Source organism: Muscardinus avellanarius (genome assembly GCF_963383645.1).
Source record: "Muscardinus avellanarius genome assembly, chromosome: 7".
In the NCBI taxonomy this organism is placed as follows: Eukaryota; Metazoa; Chordata; class Mammalia; order Rodentia; family Gliridae; genus Muscardinus; species Muscardinus avellanarius.
In genome coordinates, this window is record NC_137793.1 from 35977312 (window position 1) to 36002273 (window position 24962).

At 37.6% G+C, this 24962-nt stretch overlaps 1 protein-coding gene across 1 annotated transcript in view; it reads left to right on the forward strand.

Moving 5' to 3' along the window:
* The window catches only part of FBN2 (fibrillin 2), a gene marked incomplete at both ends in the record, with an annotated part of 232315 nt that overhangs the window by 47927 nt on the left and 159426 nt on the right, over window positions 1-24962 (forward strand). The window contains 2 exons of the mRNA XM_080698411.1: window positions 12698-12895; window positions 24595-24720. Of these exons, the coding sequence (XP_080554537.1) occupies window positions 12698-12895; window positions 24595-24720 (324 nt within the window). The remainder of the gene's footprint in view (window positions 1-12697; window positions 12896-24594; window positions 24721-24962) is intronic.

A 24962-nucleotide genomic window follows, 5' to 3' on the forward strand; every position in this document is an offset into this window, starting at 1 on the left:
CAGCTGTATGGGTTTCTCTGGGGATTACAGATTTGCAAATCAGTGTGAGATGTAATCATTTCTGCTCTGCTGAGCTGATACTGCAGTCCTGTAAAATTTTTGCTGAGATGCTGCACAGGGATTTCTTTGGGCTTGATCTCTTCTGGTGCTGGTATATAAAGAACAAGCTAGGTAAGTTTCTAATTACCAGAACCAGGAGGAATGCACTTCACCAGTATCTTTAACCGTCAGTTCCCGACCTCTGCTGCTCCTCTTGTGGCAAGGAATAGGAACAAGGCTTCTTTTTATTTCATTTCACTTATTTTTTGAGGTACTGGGAATTGACCTCAGGACCAGTCTACCTCCGAGTTACAACTCAGCCCAATTTTAAAAAATTTTATTTTGAAGCAGGGTCTTGTTAGGTTGTTGAGAGTCTCACTACTTGCTGAGGCTGTCCTCGAACCTGTAATCCTACTGTCTCAGCCTCCCAAGTACTGGGTTTACAGGCATGCACCACCACATCTGACCCAGGAGCAGGGTTTCTGATGATCTTCCTTGCATTTGAGCATTTCCCTGGAACTCCCACATAATGAATGCTGCCGTAATAATCACATGGTCTTCGCTCTCTTCTCAGGAAGTTGAGAGCCACCCTTGGAGTGAGACCGTCTCCTGGAAGTCAGGACAGAACCATAGAGTGGGGGCTTTTTCTCATCATCTAGTTCTTTGGCTTCCTGGAAAGGGTGTGATGTATTCGGTTCCACTCACTCAGCAGCCTGTACTTGGCTGCTGACGTCACTCAGGAGGCACCGATCTGGACAGAAATTTCCATTAGAATGTAGTATATTGAATTTGCACTTAAGTCTTCACCAGCAAATGGCGTGGATCATTTTATTCAAAACCATTGCGATCCAGTGGTCTTGGGGCTTTATTGTGCTTGGATCAAGTGACATATGATGACTCTTTCCATAACCTTCTTTCCATCGGTTTGATTTCTGGCTTCGATAATGGATAAATGTGTTGCAAGCACATACCGCTTTTCTCTGAAATGCGTGCAAGGTTACTTCTCAGGACTGTAGACTTTTCTGATGTATCCTAAAATGTGGCACTTTGTTGATTTGACTTTCTTATGATCTATATTATGTATTAATTATTTTACATCTCTGGCCTTATTTGCCTATATCAAAATATTTTTGTCTATGTTTTTTCAAAAGTGACAGTATCCCTCTGCTTATTTAGGTTTTAATCTTCAGCATTCTTTGTTGTCCTTTAAGTTAATTAGCTTGTTCTTGGGAGTGTGCACGTCCAGTGCACAGGCCATGGATTTTATGACTACATCTTTGATGGTCTTCCTCCTTATGAAACATGACATCAAAGATAGCAATTCTGTCCGCATCACTGGCCAGAGCCTAATTACTGCTCCTACCTCTTCATTCTTGAAATGCCCTTTGATGTCAGCCTTGTGCTTTGAAAGACTGTAGAGAAAGGTGAAAGCGGCCCATCTCTGCCAAGTTCACATTCCACTCAAGTATTAAATAACGGAATTAGGTTGGGAATAAAATGCAAAGCAACTATAGTAATTAAAGTAATTACCCATGTATTTGCAGAAGCAAATCTCTAATGTTTCTCTCAGGGCACAGAGACATCACTTCTCCCTGAAGTAACGGGTTAGACACAGAATCATCTTTGAGAGAAGCCAGAAGAAATATAAAACTGGGCTTGGTAATTGGAAGTTCTGGGCTGGGGTTTAGCTCAATGGTAGAGCCCCTCTGGGTTCAAGTCCCAGTATTCAACCCCCCCAACACACACAAATAAAAGAAAAATTAACCTTAGTTTTTGAAAAGAGTGTGAGGAAAGAGACTACCTTTAGTACTGCTGATGAGAATGTAAATCGGTGCCACCTATTCAGAGAGCAATTCTGCAGAATATTTCTAACTGATCATTTGGCCAACAATTTCACTGCAAGGGATTTAGCTTAGAGAAAACCTGCTAGTGTATGTAGCCAGTACCTGTGTTTAAGAATGCCTGTGTAGCACTGTATGCACTTGAAATAAACTGAGGACCACATCTACATCCATTGCAAGGGGAGTGTTCAGTGTTACATGTGGATATTTTAGTGCCCTTGATGGTGACTCTGTATATGAAAAAAACTCAAAAGTTACCTGTGCAGTTAAAAATGCAAGATTGTTCTATTCAAATATAGTTTCAAAACTCTTTTTCTTGAGCATTTCATTTATCCTGTTTATGAGTATATAACAGTTGTTTTAATTATAAAGTTATTATACATAAAAAATTTGCCATCTTGCCCATTGTTTAATTGAGGAAGGGGCATTAAGTACATTCACATTGTTGTGCAACAATTATTGCCACCATCCAGCCACAGAATTCTTCATTGTGCTAAGCTGAAATCTCATCAATTAAACAATAGCTCCCCATGCTCCTTTTCTTCTGGTACCCAGAAACCAATTATTCCTGTCTCTGAATGTGACTATTCTGGTACCTCACAAAAGTGGAATAATAGTGTTTGTGTTTTTGTGACTAGCTTATTTCACTGAGCAGAATTTCACAAGGCCCATACACATTGCAACATGTGTCCGAGTTTCCTTCCTTTTATAAGGCTGTATAATATCCCATCTTCTATATTTACCACCTTGTATTCATTCATTCATCTGTCAGTGGACACTGACATTGTTCCCACCTCTTGTTTTTTTTTGTCAGTAGTATACTATGTGAACATGTGTGTACAAATATCTTTTGAGAGTCTAAAAATCTAACAAATTTTAGGAGTTACTTTAAGAGGCATTAAAAATAATTTGATTTGCCGGGGTGTGGTGGCACACGCTTGTAATCCCCGCGCTTGGGAGGTGGAGGCAGAAGGATCACGCAGGTTTGAAGCCAGCCATGTTGGCTTTAGAGACCCTGTTTCCAAATAAAAAAGTATAAAAATAGGTCTGGGAGTGTAGCCTGGAGGTAGAAGGGTTTCCAGGAACCCCAGTACCACCACCACCATCAAAAAAATAAAACGAATAAATAATTTGATTCTAGCCAGGTGTGGTGGCACATGCTTGTAATCCTAGCACTTGGGAGGTTGAGACAGGAGGATTGCACAGGTTTGAAGCCAGCCTCAGCTTCTTAGTGAGGCTCTCAGCAACTTAGTGAGACCCTGTTTCCAAATAAAGTATAAAATAGGTCTGGGAGTATAGCCTGGAGGTAGAAAGGTCCTGGATTCTATCCCCAGTACCACCAAAAATAAATAAATAAATAAAAATAAAATAATTTGATTCTATTTTTATACATGGTTCATGAAACATTTTCATGTATTTTAAGCTATTTTATATATTAAATATATCTGACATCTTTTATAAATATTTCAGGTGTGTGCCTTAAAAAACCTTTTCAAGTACTCAAATAACTCATATAAACTAAGAAATTTAAAACTACATAAATATTCCAACATAAATTTATAAAAACCTAAAGTTCGCTTAAATGATGAAACCCTTTATATAAGCAGAGTGACATTTTAACTTAAAAATCACTACTCTAAATAAATTCCTTGATTATTTATTTTAACTTGTAGTTAAAATGCAATTTCAGGGAATGGGCCAAATACAATTAAGTCTTGTAGATGAATAATGTTTGTAGATTTCTTAAAGCATAAAAACTAATTTAATGACCTTGATATTTTAAACATTTCTGTACTTAATTCTAAAGTTTCTTGAGGTTGAAAGATATTTATCCACCATGGAAGACAGTTACTATATCAGGTATTTGAGTTAACTCTGTTGAGATCTATACCCAGCATTAAATCTAGAGCTGCCGACATCCAAGGCAAACCTTACTGAGGTCAATGAAAATCTCCAACCATTCCATATAACTTGGTGAGTTGCCTTCTCTAGATAATCTGTACCTGAGCTTAGAGATTTCGACTGGAATAATGATTAGGTTCTTAGTTGTAACTGTAATGGGAAGAGAAAACTTTATTAATAATTGCCATGTCAAAAGCATCATCACTTAAAGGAGACACTCATGTCGCTGAGTTCCTGAGACTCAAGCTATACACACTGCCGTCTTCACTGTACAGATTTATGTCTGTTGCTTCCATTCAAGATGATCACTTGCCTACTGATTGCATTTCTTTGGATTCCTCAGGTGGAACTATCTAGTTAGGCAAAAGATCAACAAGTTGATGGACAAGCCCACATTTTTCATACATTGTTTAGGATCAGGCAATTCTTTTCTATCCTGTAGTGATTGTGGATATCTTTGGGCATTGTCTGGCTTGCAATTACAGCAAATATGATTTCTAAATATCCCATTGTACAACTCCCCAGATAACATTTCATGATGGTAGCTGTGAGACACTTTCCTACATTGCACAGTGCGCAGTCTGTGTGGCTGTGTACCCGGTCTGCCTTCTGCTCACTGTCACGTGATGTTACATGTACACGGGAGGCTGGGCTGTTGTCCTGACTCCCATTGTTTTTTTCATCTCGTGAGGCTCACGGGGACACTGGTCAGTGGATCCAGTGCCCTGACTGCCTCCATCTCTTGACCCATCCTTCTTTCCTGTCCTCACTTCCATTTCAACCAGCATAGATTCCTTGGTCTGTAATTTCAAAATATGCTAACATTACCCTAAACTCCCTGGATGTTCTGTATGCTAGAACTTCACATGAGCACATGAGCTATATACTCATCTTGTTTATCCACCATAGCAAGAGGCTGGGTGTCGCCCGAGAGCTGACACAGTTCTCAGACCAGCTCCTTTTCCTGGTATGTGCAGTGCCATCTCAGTTAACCCCAAAAACCCTGAGACTCCACCCATCCCCACTAAAGGCCCGGCCCCACCTCCTGTTTCACAGAGAACACTGAAGGTGCCTAAGAGAGCGTCGCTCCATTTCCCCTACCATGTACCATGCCGGATGGCTATTTCCATTTTACCTCCTTCCCTCGGGTGCCAGAAGTGCTTTCTTAGCTAGGTATGGTGGCGCATGCTTGTAGTCCTAGTACTTGGGAGGCTGAGAACCTTGGGAGGATCACAGGTTCAAAGCCATCCTAGTGAGGCTCTCAGCAACCTAGTGAGACCCTGTTTCCAAATAAGAAATAAAATCAGTATAGCTCAAAGGTAGAATGCCCCTGTGTTCAATCACCAGTAACATACACACACACACACACACACACACACACACACACACACACGAAGCGCTTTCTTTTCCTAAGAGTAAAGCTTCCACGCAAACTCTGGTTTCATGCTCAGCCCAACAGATTGTCCCATTTAAATGAGTTGTCCAGATAAGTCAAATTTTTAGAAAATGTACTTTCAGAAAAAGGCAGATTTGGCCAGGCGTGGTGACACACACTTGTAGTCCCAGCATTTGGGAGGCCGAGACCTGAGGATCATAGTTCATGGACAGCCTCAGCTACTTAGTGAGGCTCTCCGCAACTTAGTGACCTGCTTCAAAAATATAAAGAATAAAAAATAGGACAGGGGTATTGGATGTTGAATGCCCTTAGGTTCTATCCCTAGACCTGCAAAAAAAAAAAATGAAAAAGGCAGATTTATTGTGACAGAAGCTAGTGAGTGTTGAGTGACACTATGGAGACTATGAACGGACATCAGGAAACTTGTGGGGTGATGGAAACCTTCTGAAACCAAGTGGTTGTGATGGTTGAACATTTAAGAAAGTTACCAAAAGTCACCGAATTATACATGTAAGACAAGTAGATTTATGGCACAGAAAAAAACTTTGTGAAGATCTTGCCAATTGACCAGTTGTTAATGTTAATAGTAAGTGAGATGACTTAATGCAGGTTAATAGATTATATTTTACTGAGCTCTTAGAAAGTCAAAAGCCAGTCATGGTGGTGCATGATTGTCATCCCAGCATTTGGGAGGCTGAGACAGGAGGATCGTGGTCCTCTTGACAGCCTCAGCTACTTAGTGAGGCCCTTTCCAACTCAGTGAGATGCTGTCTCAAAATATAAAGTAAGAAAATAGGGCTGGGAGTGTCACTCAGAGACAGAAGGCCCCTGGGTCCCAGTATCGCAAAAAAAAAAAAAAAAAGAAAAAGAAAAAAAGAAAGTCAAAACAGCAATATTTGTGTTTCACAGATTATTTTTAATAACATATTCCTGGTCATATCATAATAGGAATATATCTGTTTCAAGTCCACTGGCTCCTACATACCAGGTCCTATATAAGCAGTTCTTCTTTTTATTTGGAGGGAGGGCTACTAGGGATTGAACCGAAGGGCATATTACCGCCATCTTACATCTCTAACCCTACTTTTTATTGTAAAACAGGGTCTCGCTAAGTTGCTGATGCTGCCCTCTAAGCTGTGATCCTCCTATTTCAGACTCCCAAGTGCTGGAATTACAGACATGCACGCCATGTCAGAACTTTTCTTTCCTTTTGAATTTTATCACCGCTGACCATAAAAACCAGGTGTATATTACTACTAGTTTGCTCATTTGTTTGTTTGTTTGTTTGTTTGTTTTGGTGGTACTGGGGTTCCTGGAAGCCCTTCTACCTCCGGGCTACACTCCCAGACCTATTTTTACATTTTTATTTGGAAACAGGGTCTCCTAAGCCAGCCGTGTGGCTGGCTTCAAACCTGCGCGATCCCCCTGTCTCTGCCTCCCAAGCGCGGGGATTACAAGCTTGAGCCACCACGCCCTGCCAGTTTGCTCACTTTGAAACTTTGAGGAAGAGAATGCAGGACTAATAATTAATTATTTGTAGGATTTTTCTTGTTCATAATTAAAGTGCAAGTAGATTTGGAACAGAATGTTCTAGTCAGATCAGGAAATATGAATTCTCTTTTAGTATCTAGGGTTTTACACATTATCTTACACATTAGTAATTCTTTTTTTTTTATTTTTATTTTATTTTTTTTAATTTATTTATTTTTATTGGTGCACTGTATTCATACATCATAGTAGGATACATACTTTTGTAGACATACATGCACACTTTTCCCAGTCAGCCCCCACCCAATCCCCACCCCATTCTCTCCCTATCCCTCCCTCCCATGCTTGGCTTAGTAGTTGACATCTAGTATTATGGCAATTTATCTAAAATTAAAAATGATAATCTCACATAACAGTTTCATTTGTCTGATACCAAGCTTTTGATGACTTAAAGATAACATTTCAATATTTCTTTTTGCTTTCTTTCTTACCAGAGAATATTTTTTTTCTATTTTTTAGGTGAAACTATCATATATTTATATATTTATTTTTCAGAAAAAAATCTATCCTAATATGGAATATGGACTCTAGGTACCCAAAACGATCTTGAAAAAGAACAAAGCTAGGAGATATATATTTTCTGATTTCAAACCATATAAAGCTACAATAATTGAAACAGTGTAGTACTATTCTAAAGGCAGATATATAAACCATGGAAGTTAAATAAAAGCCTAGAGCTAAATTCTTCCCTATATTGTCAAGTTACTTTTGACAAGGTTTCCACGAACATTTGGTGGTGGAAATATTAATCTTTTAACTAAATATTGTTAAAAAATAATAATTACATGGAAAAGAATAAAATTGGACCCTTACCTAATCCCATATACAAATATTAACTCAAAATAGATAATAGACCTAAATATAAATCTTAAGACTATAAACTTTTAGGAGAAAATCTGGGTCATAAAACTTCACAACATTGAAATTGGCAGTGATTTCTTGGTTATGATTTCAAAGGCACAGGCAACAGAGGAGTATACAAACTCCCTAAAAAAAAAAATTGTATATCCAAAGACAATGTACACAGAGTTAACAGTTACTAATAGAATGGGATAAAATATTTCCAAATGCTATATCTGAAGGTGTATTAATATTCCAACTAGGAATCCTAAAAATTAACAACAATAAAGGCAAACAATACCCTTTAGAGATAGGTAAAAGACTAACATAAATAATGAATCTCCACAGATAACCAATCTTAGTTGTTTGTTGGATGGAAAATCTTGTTTCTCTAGTTCTGGAGTGTGTTACCTATTTCTTCTTTGTAGTTAATCTCTTTGAGTATTTTCTCTAGTGCTGGTTTTGAAGACATAAATTCCTTCAGTTTCTTTTTGTCATGGAAGCTTCTTATTTCTCCTTCTAATTTGATAGAAAGTTTTGCTGGGTAGGAAATTTTTGTCTGGAAGTTGTTTTCTTTCAGAGTTTGGAATATGTTACTCCAAGCCCTTCTGGCTCTCATAACTTGGTTTGGGAAGTCTGGAGTGATTCTAATTGGTTTGCCTGTGAATGTCACTTGGCCCTTTGCTTTTGTTGCCTTTAAGATTCTCTGCTTGGCTTCCACAGTGGTCATTTTGACAATTATGTGGCGTGGGGATCCTCTTCTCCGATCCTGTCTAAAGGGAGTTCTATATGTTTCCTGGACCTGCATATCGACCTCTTGCTCTATGTCTGGAAAATTTTCTGCTATTACTTCCTTGAAGAGATTGTTGATCCCTTTGGTTTCACTTTCTTTTCCCTCCTCTATTCCAATTATTCTTAGGTTAGCTCTCTTAAAATGGGCCCATATTTCTTCAATATCAGATTCCTGCTGTCAGATATTTTTTTCTAGATTAGAAACTATGCGTTCATTTTTGGATTGCTCATCTTCTAAGAGCGAGATTCTGTTCTCCATGTGTTCTAATCGGTTGTTTGTGCTTTGAATTGAGGCCTTTACTTCATTAATTGCATCCTTTATCTCTTTTTGGCTCTCTCTGAGTTCTTTTCGAAGCACCTCTATTATTTCTACAGTTATTTTCCTGATTTGATCTTCTAGAAATCTCTGATTTTCAGTTTTATCGGGTTCTGATGTTGTGGGGTTGTGGGCATTTATTGCTCCAGTGTTATTCCTCTTTCCCATGATTTCGGAGGTTTGTGCCTTCTCTGGGTTCTTCCCTTGGGTCACTATGACTTCACTTAAGGTGCTCTGGATCTCGAGTCAGTAGTATCTCAGACCCCACTACACCTTTACTGGGTTGTATCACAGAGTCTCCGACCCAGAGAGTCGATAGAGGCTGCTTTAGACTGTGGGGGGTGCCAGGTTGCACGTTCTCCTATGGTGTGATATCTCTGCCACCGCCCCTCCCCCACTGGGTCAAGTCCCAGGGAGTACAGTACTGGGATTTCTCCTCTGTGGCCCGCAATTTGACTCACTGTTCTTGAGTACGCAGATGTAGCTGTACTGAACTCGTTGAATTCTCTGCTGCTGCTGCTGGTGGCAATATGGCGCCGCTGCTACGCCCTCGGCTGTGGGGCTGGTGTTTTTCTTCTTGGTTTTGGTTTCCACTCTGAATCCCTGCAGCGTGTGCTGAGCTCGGCCACTGGGAACTTTAGATGCTCTCTGCGCGGAGAAATCCCGCCTGGCTGTTCCGCAGTGGCTCACCTCGGCTTGCTGTAGCCGTCCTGTGAATTCGCCGGTGCCGCCGGCAGTATGGCGCTGCTGCCGCCACGTCTGCCGCGTCCTCGGGCGATAGGCCGGTTATCTCCTCTGTGGCTCTGTTCTCAGTCTGCTTTCTCTCTGGAGCCTGGTGATTTTTTGTTTCACTGGTGATGGTGTTTTCTGGCTATGAAAGGCGCTGATTTTGTGGTAATGGAGGTTTGTTGTTAGCGGGGCTCTTAAGCCCCGCTTTTCTCGGTCGCCATCTTCCCGGAAGTCCCCACATTAGTAATTCTTGAAGGAACAGGTAAGATTGTAAGTGTAATCTTCAATGAAATGCCAACCAGAAAGCAAAATTGTATCTTATAAAAAATAGATTTGGAGCCGGGCTTGGTGGTGCATGCTTGTAATCCCAGCATTTGAGAGGGTGAGACAGGAGGATCACAGTTGACAGACAGCCTCAGCTACTTAGTGAGGCCCTCTGCAATTCAGTTAGACCCGGTTTCAAAATAAAGAATAAAAAATAAAAAATAGGGCTAGGGGTGTAGCTAAGAGGTAGAATTCACCTGGGTTCCATCCCCAATACTGCAAAAAAGAGACCAAAAAAAAAAAAAAATAGATTTGGAGCCAGGCATGGTGGCACACACTTTTAATCCCAGTACTTGGGAGGCTGAGACAGGAGGATCGCGATTCAGGAACAGCCTCAGCTACTTAGTGAGGAATTCCACAACTCAGTGAGACCATTGTTTTTCAAAATAAAGAATAAAAATTAGGACTGGAGACGTAGCTTGGAGGTAAAATACCCCTGAGTTCCATCCCCAGTACTGCAAAAAATAAAAATAGATTTGGCACTGTTTTCAGGAGGAAAATATAAATGAAAGAAGTAAGAAATGGCAAGTGCTTCCAGGCTGCCGTGATTGGTGCACCTTCAACAGGAAAGGTCGCTTGCCAAGGATAAGCAGCTGTCTGTGGCCACAGGGTCCCCTCCTCCGCAGAGACCCTGCTGAGAGGACATCATTTTTAGTAGGTATTGTAGTTAGACAAAGGAATGACTCTCCTGGAAAGTTGGTTAACTTAAGAGTGAGGTTAAAGGGAGACTAGGCAGGCTTCCCTCTGGGAACCTTAAAAGTGCACGGAATGTGAGCACAGGTATTTATGCACAAATCTAAAAATATATAGACATATATATGTGTCCCCACATGTTCAGAACCTGGTATTATTTATAATGGTGAATCTAATATTTGTTTTAAATGACCAAAAAGCTAACTGTCTGAAGGACAATAGGATAGATTTTTAAGTTTGTGACCTGACAATTTGTGGCATGTGCAGTGTGCTTATTTATAAGGTTGCTGTATCTTCATGCATATGCCAAAGATCATCTTTTTCAAAAACATGATTTGTGGCCAACACATCTGTTGTTCTTATGCAAGGGATTAAAATGTGCTATTTTCGTTAAAGTTCAACTACAGAGTAAAAGAATGCTAAACCAACTTGCCAAAAAAGTTACCTGTTCTAGATTTTGTTTCTTTATATTGAGCTTTTAAAATGTTATTTTCCTCTATGGGAAAAAGCCTCATTTTCATTAAAAAATAAGACTTTTATGTGGTTTTAAGTCGTGTTTTTGCCATATGCAGCATTTATGTGGTATCTCAACCTTCCTGACTTGGCATTTTGAATGTAAAGTTATTATCCAAGTTTTATTTTCCCAGTAACAGTTTTTCAGAAAAATAATACTAACATTATTGACTCTCTTCTTGAATGTTTTTCTTGTTCTTATAGAACTATGTTTCAGCCTCCACTCCAAGTGGAATAATTAATCTGTGCTCAAGCTCAGTAGGAAAGTCCTAGTAGCCTCTGATATTCCTTAGAGTTAAACCTTTCCTAAAATATTTGCAAAAAGAAACTTTAATCATGCACCTTTTGTTGTATGTTCAGAACAAATCTGTATAATCAAATTAGTCATCATTTAGGACACTGGTGTTTCTCTGATTTCTCTTTCAAAACAGCAATAATAAAACTCAAAATCTGTTTAGTCCCAGTACTTGGGAGGTTGAGACAAGAAGATCACAGGTTTGAGTCCAACCTTAGCAATTTAGTGAGATCCTGTTTCGAAATAAAAAGAAATTTTAAAAATTGGGCTGGGAGTATAGCTCAGAGGTAGAGCATCCCTGGGTTGCTGAATACCCAGTACCACTAAAAACAGCAGTAAAAAATGGTTTTGTCCATGATTCAGTTCTGTTTGAAGGAATGTTTATGGATTATCTAAAAAGCTCATTGAAGTAAATTAGAGCCGAAAGAGAAATTGAGTAGAAATACTCTGCGTGTGAGTTGTCTGCTAGGTCTAAATCAGTCCTTAAACTTTAAGATGTGTATGAATCTCTAGAATATGTAGCTGAAAAACCAGATTATGGGCCATCCGGCCTGGGGTCCCACCTGAGACTCCATTTCTAGCCAGCTCCACAGTGAGGAGGAGGCTCCAGAAACACCTGGCCCATTGACCACACTTTGAGATGCAAGGACAGGGTGGGTATCTCTACTTATTCCTAGAAGAGTCTCCTTGTGTACTCCCATGACATACATTTGCAGAGATTTTGACCATTATCTCAGCAGAGCTTCACCTTGCTACAGTTATGTGCTAGAAAACAGGGGTCTTATAATCACTCGGGGGTTAAACATCCATAAGCACCTTACTAGTACCGTTTTCCTGACAGAACTAGCCTGACGGACACAGAGACAAATCACCTTATTAGAACTCAATATTTATAGACAATTTGATGGCCCAGATGCATAACTTTACTGGCTCATTTGATTTTCTAAATTCTAGTCCGCTTAGTCCAGAAAGAAAAGCTTTGTTAGGTAAAGAAGCGCCCCTCACACCCACACCTTCAGGCCCGGGTGAGGCATATCGGTGGCAAAGAGGGGTGGAAGTGAGCCCTCTAGGGAGGGGAGGGCCGGAAACACACATTATGGTGATCCTCCTGCGGCCAGAGCTTCCAATTTTACAAGGAAAGCCAGAAATACAAATTTCATGTGAAATTTCCCAAATTTACAATGTTGGCTACTAATTTAAATTCTTCAGACACTTTATCCAAGCCAATAAAACACATCTGTGTACCAGATACAGCCTGGGAGTCATGTATAGTGTCCAGGACAGAGGACACTGAAGTTTCCTAATGCATTTCTCGTGATTGAAAATGAATTTCCAAAAGGAAAGTCTTTGGCCTTTTGTCTTGCATTGCTTTGGTCAGAAGAAAGAGTCTCTCTTTTGTGCATTTGGAGGTACTCTTGTCAGATTGGCGTGTGATCATAAAACTTGTCTTTTCTTCTCTCTCACTCCAGATTACAGGACAGGCCCATGCTTCACTCAGGTCAATAACCAGATGTGCCAAGGGCAGCTGACAGGCATCGTCTGCACCAAGACGCTGTGCTGTGCCACCATCGGACGGGCCTGGGGCCACCCCTGCGAGATGTGTCCCGCCCAGCCGCAGCCCTGCCGCCGGGGCTTCATCCCCAACATCCGCACCGGAGCCTGCCAAGGTGAGCCACTGGCCAGTGTCATGGTCACCATGAGCCACCTCACCCCCTGGAGCTGGAGAACCGGGCTCCATGGGTGGCAACCTTTAACACAATACTTGTTTCCAAGAGAAGCTGGCTAACAAGCATGACCCCTGACAGTTTGTCTTTTAGCTCCCTAATTCCTGTGTGTTAGCTCTTGGCATTAATGGAGAAAAGAGGAACAGATTTTTAAAAAACTGAAAAAATTTTAAAAATACCAGTTTACAGTATTTAATACAATTAGAGATTGAACCACACTTTGACTTGATCCAGATGGCTTGACTCTTCCCACTCTCAATCTTACATATGCAAGCACCCTAGAAAAAGATATTTTTTCTTTCTCATAATTTCACTCGAATTGTGAAAACCTGATCCCAGGAAATAGGGAGAAGATAGCCACTGTAAATTAGCACTATGTAGTTAATAGTGTCTTCAAATACAAAGTGTGAAGTCATTGCAGCACTGCAGTTATTTCGGGGCTTGTAAACTGGGCAGGGTACAATCTTACTTGCAGGGAATCTCTTGGAATTCCCCAGCCATATGCACAGGGTAGATATATCAGGGCTTTATCAGAGACTCAAGGAGTCTACAATGGGGACTCCAATCCTTGTAGCCAAAAATTATTTTATATTTACTGGTTAATTATTTTAACTAATTTTCAGTCCCCCCAATTCTTACTAATTTTTCTTTTTTTGGCTAGTTCTCTGATATCTTATGTACTAAATCAGTTTTTAGAGCTAGGAGACATTTTCTCTAATAAGCTCTCAAGTGACAGTTGACTTCTTATCAGATAGCAGGAGGATCACAAGAAAATGGAAGGGACTTTGTTATTCACAGAAATGATCTGACTCGTCTTTAAGACATGGGGAGTTCAGTTTATTTGTTATAATTAGATTTGAAGACTTTCAAACAAATGTTTAGAAAGCAGTGTCAGAAGCCTGCTTTCCAAGCCCGCCCTTGTAAAAGGCATATTGTAAAGTACAGTCCAATGTTGTCAACTCCAAGTGAGAACTGTCACCTGGGAGGGCTCATGGTAGTCTCGGTTCATTGAATAATAAGATGTGAGCACTTGGTGGAGTTTGTTAAGTGTATTCCAGAGAGTAGCCCTCCAATGATTTTTTGGTAATTTTATAAAACTAGAGGTTGAGCAGCTCTAATCCAGAAATCTGGAATCCAAACTGCTCCAGAATCCAACATTTTTTGAGAACGGATGCAATGCCACAAGTTGAAAATTTCATACCTGACCTCATGTGGCAGGTTTTTCCCCAAATGCGCAAAATTATTAAACACATTGTATAAAATTATCTTCAGGCTCTGTATATGAGACATATATGAAACACTGCATAAATTTTGTGTTTTGACTTCGATTCCATCCCTAAGACAGCTCATTATGTTTATACACATATTCCCAAATCTGAAAATATTTGAAATCTGAACACTATTGGTTTTAGTCATTTCAGTTAAGGGATATTTAACTTTTTTCAAATCAGAGCTATGAGAATTCTCAAGAGGTGATCATATAATTCAGCAGATTAGAAATTTATATTTTATCACACATAAAAGCCATGCCAGCTGTGGGCATTTTTTAAAAAAAAACTATTACAGGTAAGACTTTATAAGGTAGATTGTATTAAATACCATTTTTAATCTGTTAATTATTGTGTGTAGTAAAATTATATATTTTCTATGAGTGCTAGTCTAATGCATCTAGTTTGAAGAAAAAAAACCAATTTCTTCTATAGGAACATATGCTGTAATGTGTTTAATATAATATTTACTATTATCTATAGATTTCCCAGATTGGTGTATAGAATAACATGTAATATATATAATTTATTTATATTACTGTTTATGTGTGTGATAATGGGGATAGAATCAAGGGGCAATCTACCTCTGAGCTACACCCCCAGCTCTATTTTTTAGTTTGAAACAGGGTCTCACTAAGTTACTGAGAGCCTCACTAAGTTGCTGAGGTTGGTCTCAATCCTACAATCCTCAGCCTCCCAAGAACTGGGTTATAGGCATGCACCACCACACCCAGCTAGATTACTATTAAAGATAAAGTATTCTACTACTTCTAGATTAATTCTGACTGGATTCACTAGAAAAATAGTTTTTCTGCAGCACTCTTCACCTTCTAGTATACTTATTTCTTTTCTTCATTATTTATACTCTCCCCAGTTAGAATTGACACTCCGTGGGGGGCAGAACTCTTTCCATCACTTATTATCAGCAGGGCATCCAGAGTAGTGCCCAGCATGTAGCAGATGTTCAGTAAATAGTTTGTATTAACGAGTGGGATGAAGATTGAAATCCTTCCAAACTCACTATTTCAAAGAAGGAAACAGTACAGGTTGAGAAAAGACCTTAACTTTAACCAGAACATCCCACATTATGACTTCCCTCATCTGTGTTTACACATAAGATTTTTTACCTCTGATGTTTTGTTAGAAAGGCCTGGTTTTTCCGAACACAGTTATTTTTTTTTTAAATGCATCTTCTGATCTCAAATTTTCTGAGTGTTCTTCAGAATTTAGTCATGTCTGAAGGTTTACTGATTTGATTTTGCTTATGAAGCAACGATAAGTGGTGGACACTATGTGCCTTAAAAGTCTAATGGATTAGCACAATAATAATAGCAAAGTGAAATTTGCCACATGGTTAAAATGTCTGGAAAAGCAAACTGAAAAGTTCTGCATTATTTCAAAATTATGACATAGAAAGTTCTCAATTAAATATTAATCCTCAGCTCAAACTATTTTTAGGCTACATCTTGCTGTGATTTCATTTTTCTCTTTAAATTCTTAGACTGTTTCTCAAAGACTTATGCCAAATTAATTTGGCAGAGATGAGGCATGGAAAACTTGCATTCTAACACACTAACTATCTAATACATGTGATACTTTTTTGTAATAGTGATCAATTTTATGAGTTGATAAAAGTTTTATAAAGTTAAAAACAAATTTCAGCTCTGTGGACCATAACTGTAAGTAGCTTGATACTGGCTCTAAAACATGGTTTATGTGAGTCAAGAAAGGACCTTTCTGAAGCTCTGAACATGATGATGTCTTAAGGCTGATGCTGACTTAAGAGGGAAGGAGACATGATTTGTCATAAACAGAAAAACTGGGGAAAATGAAGGGCTGAAGAAAATTAAGATGCTACCTTAAAAAATTAAGGTATGGAGAAATCAGTAAACTTTATTTTTAACTGTTGCCATGATGACATTCTGGATTTAAATGAAAAATGTACAATCCTGGTGAGCTGTCAGATCAGTCATGACAGTTCTTAATTGCTCTAGAAGGCCACGTGAGTCCTTCACTTGTCCAGCATCCACATTCAGTCTTGTACTTTCTTCTATTTCGTCCTACACCGAAGGATCAAACTCAGTTCCTATAGGCCTTAAAATTTAAGCTCTCATAAAGCAAGTGACTTAAAGATTGTAAAAGTGGCATTAAGGCTGAGTGTGGTGGCTCATAACTGTTACTTCAGTACTTGGAAGACTGATACAGGAGAATGGCAGGTTCAGGGCCAGCCTTAGTAACTTAGCAAGCCTCTACAACCTTGTGGGACCCTGTTTCAAAACAAGAATAAAATAAAATAAAATGAAGGGCTTGGAGGTAGAGTTCTACCTCCAATACCAATACCAGTATTGTATGGATATTCTAATATTCCAATACCACATCCATACAAAAAGTGACACTAAGTTTTTCCAGGAATATGTATAAATCCTAAATCTGTCATAAATTTCCATCTGCTTATGTATTATTTTCTTACAAATAGTGTCTTCCTTTTTTATCTTCAGTTATGTAAGTCTATTCTAATTAGAAATAATACTTCAAATGGACTGGTTGTGCTTAGAATCTTTAAAAATAAATACAACCCACCTAGTTATTAATTAATGCTATTTACTGTTTAGGTATTTGTCTTTTAAACTACCTCCATATGTTTTAAAACTAATATATAGTAAAGAAAGTTTACTTGTTACATTCCAAGTCTTGCTTTATCATTGATAATAGTAACCAGCCTCAGCTTGGGCTCGGCTCCGTTCGAGATAACATGAGAGGAACAGTGATTCGTGTATTTGACACAGTTCTAGGAAGCACACAGGCCAGAACTGGAGTAAAGAAATAGTGCTCCAAACCCATCCCTGCAAAACAAATGCTGGTGTGCGTTCTTTTTATATGGTATTGGTATACGGAGTCAAGTAACTGTTAAGTCTTAATTGAACATGAAAAGGGAGAGTTTAATTTCCACAGAAATCAGGCAGCCTGTGTGGCCAGCCTCCTTGGTTTTAGAAAGTTTCTTCCAGAGCTTCTGTATAGCACAAAGTAAAAAGGAGATTGGGCTATTATCTCACTCATGGAATTTGCATAAATTATCAAAGATAGGTACAGCCCAAACATATTTATCTTGACTGTGTATGGACCAAGTTAACCAGCTCATTGTAAAGTCTAATTTAAATAATCATGCTGAGTTATCCCAAGTCATGCCTAGGTGATCCAAAAATATTAAAACATAATCAATTAAATACAACAGGATGATGCTTCCTTTTCTAACTAAATAAAAACTACCATGAAAATAAATAGTAGAAAACAACCCAGCATTCTAAAATAATACTGCTAGACCCAATTGAATTTAGTGATAAAAACACAGGTGAGAAATTACTGCGACAGGGAGAGTTTTCTTAACTTTTACTTAAAGCATCGTCATCCTGGCAGTCTGCCCAGTGGGTTCTGGCTTCTATGGAGAGCAGAGAGCTAGGGTTGTTGGTGTTCTGTTGGAGAGGAGAATGTCTCTGGAAGAGACAGCAGGGTAGTGGAAGGCGAGCCATTTCTAAACATCTGCCTTCCAGCCCAAGACACTCTCTGGAGGTCAGGAGAGAAGAAAGGAGAAATTAGAATCGACTAGTAAACAATCTATAAAAGGTGGAAAATGGCAGCCACATCACCAACTGAAAGTTGGAAATTGTTGCCCAAAGCAAGAGAAGAAAATATAGAAAATGGAGTTTAGCAATAAACTGTTTCAGGCAGTATGTCCTAGAGGAGTTTTCAAAACAACTCATTTCTTCTTGGCTTTCTTCACTCTGGGGCAAGAAATTACCCCCATTGAAAGGTGAGCAATGAGAAGGCCTACATAGAAAAAACTGAAAGAAATAAAATGAATATTAGGGAAAGACAGGTGAAGAAGGGCTTCAGAGCATTACCACCCAAAAAAGCGAGGTTCCATCTTATCTCAAGGAAACTGAACACAGTATGGCCTCTCTTTTAAAAGGAGCTCAGAGGAAAGTTACAGTCAAATGAGATGAAAGGGAGTTGGTAGTGCACAAGAAGCCATGGAGGAAGGGTTGAAAACCAGGCTTAATGGAAGACAAAGAACACATACACGTGCGTACGTACACCTGAAAAGAGTCGGTGACACAGGAGACCACACAAATCAAACCATCAGAGAACAAACATAAGCAATGATGACAGAAAAGCTGCCACACGGTGAAGTGGGACTATAGAAAACCGAGGAATAGAACTGAAAAAGATACATTTAAAACTGACAGAAATACTTTCTAAAGTAGGTATAGGCTTCAGTCTACTGATTGGAAGGCATGGAGCATCACTTAATAAGCTAATCGGCTAATGTGTGCACGAATGTTTCCACTAGTTTTTTTTTTTTTTTTTTTTTTATCCCATTAAGATGTATGACTACAATGCACCACTAAAAATTTCTTTAAAAAGATAATGAAAATCTCATGGACATAAGGCACAATATGTTCGTAAATGTGTATTTTATTTTATTTTGGGGGTACTGGAGATTGAGCCCAGGGATGTTTTTACCTCTGAGCTACACCCCCAACCTTATGTTTTTGTTTTTTTTAAACAGAGTCTCACTAAGTTGCTGAGACTGGCTGTGATTCTGTAATCCTCCTGTCTCAGTCTCCCAAGTACTGGAGTACAGGCATGTGCCACGGCATCCGGCTTGTATGTGTTGATTTTTAAGTAAGAGAATATCCCACTGTTCTCAGACTTCTCCAAAACAACTCATAGAATAGAAAGCAGAAGACAGTGTGGCAGTAGGGTAACAGCATGAACCTGATGTGATTTATAGAATAGGGTTGCTTTAGTTGTTCTGTAGAGAATGAAGTACAGAAGGCAGAGGAAGAAAGGTAAGCAAACTGGTTCCAAGGTCCCCGCAGTGGTGGGGTTATTGATGGGGTGATGGAAGACAAGGGACGGGGGAATGCCAGATTTGTCTCCTGGATTTCTGACTTTTAACAGCTGGAAAATAGTAGGCACATTTGTTGGAATAAGAAACATTGAGACTGGAACATGCACTGTTCTTTTTATTACCGGTTCAGAGTCCGACAAGTGGTAAATTACCAGCATTTGCCTGTAGTGATGGTCACTGGCTGAACATTTGAATTTTGTGTCATACATTAAAGGGTGGATATTCTGTCTGAATCAATCCATATTGAGTGGTTGCTAAGAAACCACATATTTCACAGATTCCAGATGGAGTTAGGTCTATTCTTCAGTTGCTATACTTTCTAACATTTGGTTTTATGGAAACAAAAGTATTGTGAAATAAAAGTATCTATAGAGTATAAACATAAGGAGTTCCATTTAAAAAGGCCTCTGATTTGATGACAGGATGAGCTTAAAGAACCCACACACTAACAAATACATTAATTGCTCCTGTGGTCCTTGGTTCCCACGCATACAAATTAAACAAACCATTTTTATATGCCTATGCCCACTGCACATATTTTTCCATATTTGTACATGAACTAAAAATAATATACCATCTAATGCTAATTTATATAATGAGTTCAATCTTTTAGGGCAAGTTCACTTGGAGAAGTTGGAGAATAAATGAATTCATAAAGTAGAACTATTAATGTTGTGTTACTTTATAACCGTAATAGACATGGACTGAAGCAATTACAGAAGGTTTAAGTTTCAAAAAAATGTAACTTTATTCTATAAAATTCTTACGCGTGATTAGAAATACTTCAGCATCTAAAGAAATAAAATCTCTGTGCCTGAATTAAAGCTATGAAAAGAAATACTTGAGCACAACCTGGGCAGTGGAAATTAAGCATTAGTAGCTGCCTATGCTAGGACTAAAGATGTAGAAACTTCCATAGTTTGAAGACCTGAGCTTGCTTTTTCGTTTTCATTTTTATAGAGAGCGCTGGTTTACTATATCTATATTATTTTTTAAAATGTTCCTTTTTATTTTAACTATTAACTTGACTACCTAAAATAAACTAATTCTGTATAGCTGCATAGTCCAGGAGACTTTAGAAATAAAGGTTTGATATTTTTATTCCTTCTAGGAAAATACTATTTAGGCAGTTATAAAATAAACCCTGTAAGGTCAGATTACTTTTTCTTTGAAAAATCACTGAGTCTACTAAGTATGTAGTCTAAGATTTTTATGAGTAGTTTTAAGGGATTTATATGTTTGGCCTCATTTTTAAGCTTATATCATGATATTCCTTCTCTGATTTATCTGCCAGGAAGTTTCTAGGGACATTTTATGCCACACTGTAATGAGGGTGGGAATGTACACTTTAAAATAAAAAAGTTTAAAGTGTTTTGAATTAAACTTTTCAGTATATAAGCTTTTTGCCATATATTTCATTCCAGTTACTTTTTGTTTGGATTAGATATCCTTTAATAAGACATGTTAAATTTACTTTTTAATGCAAAAATAATTGAGACTTTTGAAATTAAGTTTATAGACATAGTTAAAATGAGGAAGAAATAACAAGGATGCTAAGCTCTTCTATAGATTTAAATGCTTTGACACACTAAAATATACCGTATATTTGTTGGCTTACCAAAAATATATGGTAAATCTATAGATAATAACACAGAGATAAATCCATACCATACTTTTTCAAGGAAAAAAATGAAAGATGCCAACCAACATTCTGAAGGGGTATGGGAATTAAGGTTAAAAAAAAAAAAGGAGTAGACTGCTACTAATTAATGGTTATTTCTTTAATTTCCTATTTTTATATCTTAACGTTCGTTATAAGATAGATTATCTTGCAATTAAATATTGAACAGTACTAAATCTGTCATATTAGCATGTTGGTTTGAATAGATTACCACAATTTTGCTTAACTACATATAGTGTGCTTATTTTAATGAGCAATGTTCAGCATAAAAATCTACTGAATTTTATTACTTCTTACAAAGAAAGAAATTCAAGCAAATTTGGAAGGATATAAAGAGAAAGATTCAAAAACTTAAAGCAGAGAACTTTTGCAAATCTTTAGTATGTTAGCTATAGTTTTTTCATTTGTTTTTGCATTCCCTTTATCAAAGAAACTTTCTTATAGTCGTGGTTTACTGAGTTTTATTTTTGTGGTACTGGGGTTGGAACCCAGAGGCATTCTACCTCCGAACTACACCCCCAGCCCTATTTTTTATTCTTCATTTTGAAACAGAGTCTTACTGAGTTGCAAAGGGCCTCACTAAATAGCTGAGGCTGTCAGAGAATCAGGATCCTCCGGTCTCAGCCTCCCAAATGCTGGGATTACAAGTGTGTGCCACCACGCCCGGCTTGAGATTTTAAAATCATTAGTGAAAGTTGAATTCTGTTACTTGCCTTTCCTATATCGATGGAATGAGCATATGTTTTCTTAATCTGTAAATATAATGAACTCTGTTGATATTCGAATGTTAGAAAATAATCCTTAAATTTCCAGCATAAACTTCTCTTGATGATTAACCTTTATATATTGCTAAAGTTGACTTCCTTAAATTTTATAAGACTTTCTGAGTGCTTCTCCCAGACATTTTGTTTTATTGGTTTTCATGTAATGTCTTTTTCTGGCTTTGATGTCAGGGAGATGTGAGCCCAATAAAATGGCTAGGGCAATGCCCGCTCTTTTTCTTTTTCGTTTTTTTCCTGTAAGGAACTGCATGTAACTGGTGCTTATTCCTTAAGTAGTTTTAAAGAATTCAAAAGTAAAACCACCTAGGTATTAAATTTTACTTGTTGAAGCTGTGTATATGTGTGTGTGTGCGTGCGCGCACAAAATCGTAAGTTAACTTTATATATTTTAAATGGTTGTTTGAAGCTTTTATTTATTTATTTTTATTTTTATTTTTATTTTTATTTTTATTTTTGGTGGTGGTACTGGGGTTCCTGGAAGCCCACCTACCTCCGGACTACACTCCCAGACCCATTTTTACATTTTTTTTTTATTTGGAAACAGAATCTTTTAAGATAGCATGGCTGGCTTCGAACCTGCGCGATCCTCCTGTCTCTGCCTCCCAAGCGCGGGGGATTACAAGCGTGTGCCACCACACCCAGCTGTCTGAAGCTTTTAAAGTATGAGTTAAATTAATTTGACAGATGTACTGCCATTGATAATTATCTCTTCTGGAGGGAGCCTTGATATTTGTGCCTTTTCAGGAATTTGTACATTTTATCTTAATTATTGGCTTTAGTGCCATAAAGTTGTTCATCTATTTCCTTTGATCTACAGTGATTTGTTCACTGTCCCCATCCATATTCATAATTCATATCTCTTTTCTTTGATCAGTCATGATCAGATATCAATTTTACTTATATTTCCAGAGAGCCAGATTTCATAGTCATTGGTTCTTCTATTGTCTCTTTTGTATTTTATCATTGTTATTTTATAGCTTCTATTTACTATAGGTTTAATTTGTACTTCTTTTCAAGTGTATTAACATGAAAACCTGATCATTAATTTAAAAATTTCCTTTTTTTGTAATATAAGCATTTAATGCTATGTATTTACATTTAGGCATAACTTTAGCTATATCTCACAAATTTGATATGGCCTAGTTTTATTTTTATTTAATATAAAATTTATTATAATTTTATGTGATCTCATTTTTCAAAGCATATTCTTTAGAATCTAGATATTTGAGGATATCCCAAATGCCTTTCATTTTTAATTTCTAGTTTAACTCTGGTGTGTTTAGAGAATATACTTTGGATTATTTTAATTTTCTTTTATTTGTCATGAGTCTTTATATGTTCTCAGAGTATAGTCTGTCTGGTAGATGTTGAGGAGAATATATGTTCTGCTGAAGTGTGTAGAGTGTTCTATAAATGTCAGAACACGTGTGTTTAAAATGTAGCCCAAGTTAAATATCTTTGCTGATTTTCAAGGTATTTTACTAATTACTTAAAAAGAAATATGGAAATTTCCCCATCATTGTGATTTTTTTTAACTTTTATTTCTATCTTCTGGAATTCTGTTTGCTCCTGCTATTTAATGTTTTATAATCAATCCATAACTCGGCATTATTATATCTTTTTAGTTTTGAACTATCTTTTTAGTTTAGAATTGAACACTTTGTAATTATGAAATATCACTGTCCATGTAATATTTCTTATCCTCCTAATCACTTTATATAATATTAAGATAGTCATGTTATCTTACATTTTTGTGTATGGTACTGGGGATGGAACCCAGGGGCGTTCTACCTTTTAAACTACGCTCCCAGCCCTATTTTTTATTCTTTATTTTTTATTCTTTATTTTGAAACAGGGTCTCACTGAGTTACAGAGGGCCTCACTAAGTACTTGAGGCTGTCTGCAAACCCGATCCTCTTGTCTCAGCCTCCCAAATTTTGAGATTACAAGAGTGCACCACAACGCCTGGCTTGTTAACTTACTTTTGACTAGTGAATACTTAAGATGTCATTCATACTTTAATTTTTAATCTGTCAAAGAATATTACTTGCTAGTGATATAAATTTTTGACATTTCAAAATAAAATCAGATAATCTCAGTATTTTAATTAGATTATTTATACTGTTTATATTTCATGTATCAATAACATTGAGTTTAAATCTGTATTTTACTATTTCTTCTGTGCCCCACCTGTTTTTTTTGTTATTTTTCATTTTTTCCCTATTAGATAAATTAATTGTTTGCATTAATTTTATCTCCTTAACTGGATTATTAGGTATATCTCTATTTTGTTTTCAGTGTTTGTCTACACATAAAGAAACAGTGGAGAACTTGGTGTGGTGGCACTAGACTAGAATTCCAGGAAGATTACTGGCAAGTGCTGAGGCAGGAGGATCACAAGTTCAAGGTTTTAAAGATGAAAACAAAAGCAAACAAAAGAAACATTAGTGAAGACTTACTGAGAAGTTAGAGATAAACTAGGTACCCATTACCAGGAGAATGAACACATTAAGAAGTGCTCCAGTAGCAAACTGAAGCAACAGATTATCACATAACAGCACAGATGGATCTTTTAAACAAAATTTCAAAGGAAAACTAAAATAAGAAACAAGCCAGGCTTGGTGGCCCAACCTTGTAATCCCAGCATTCAAGAGGCTGAGACTGGAGGATCACAGTGCGGACAACCTCAGCTATTTAGTGAGACCCTCCACAACTTAGTGAGACCCTGTTTCAAAATAAAGAATAAAAAATAGGGCAGGGGGGTGTAGCTCGAAAGTCGAATGCCCCTGAGTTCTATCCCCAGATCCACAAATATTAAAAAAAAGAAATAAAATAAGACCTATAACAATACCATTCATATAAATCTGCATACAAAGGGATCTTACCCCCCTCACCCCATTCTTTTTTGAACAACCGAGGTTCTTCTATACATTGAAGAAATGCAGAGAGATATTCTGAAAATCACTGGTATCTGTGCTCAAGATGTTTTCTTCTTGCAGATGTGGATGAATGCCAGGCGATTCCGGGATTATGCCAGGGAGGAAACTGCATCAATACAGTGGGCTCTTTTGAATGCAGATGCCCTGCTGGTCACAAACAGGGTGACACTACTCAGAAATGTGAAGGTGAGTGTCTCTATTCATTTTGAATCCAAGCAAAACATGATTTCATATGAAAATTTCAAGACTGTTGACTTAATCATAATTTTTAATTTTAATATTCAAGTGTAGGTATAACCTACAATGTTTTAGTATTGGCTTGTATATTGTAGCCTTAAGAGTTTGACTTTGGAAAGAGCCAATGAGTGTTTTGTATCTGGTTTATTATCTCAGTTTCTTTGTTGTAATGAAAGTGGAAATAATTCAGT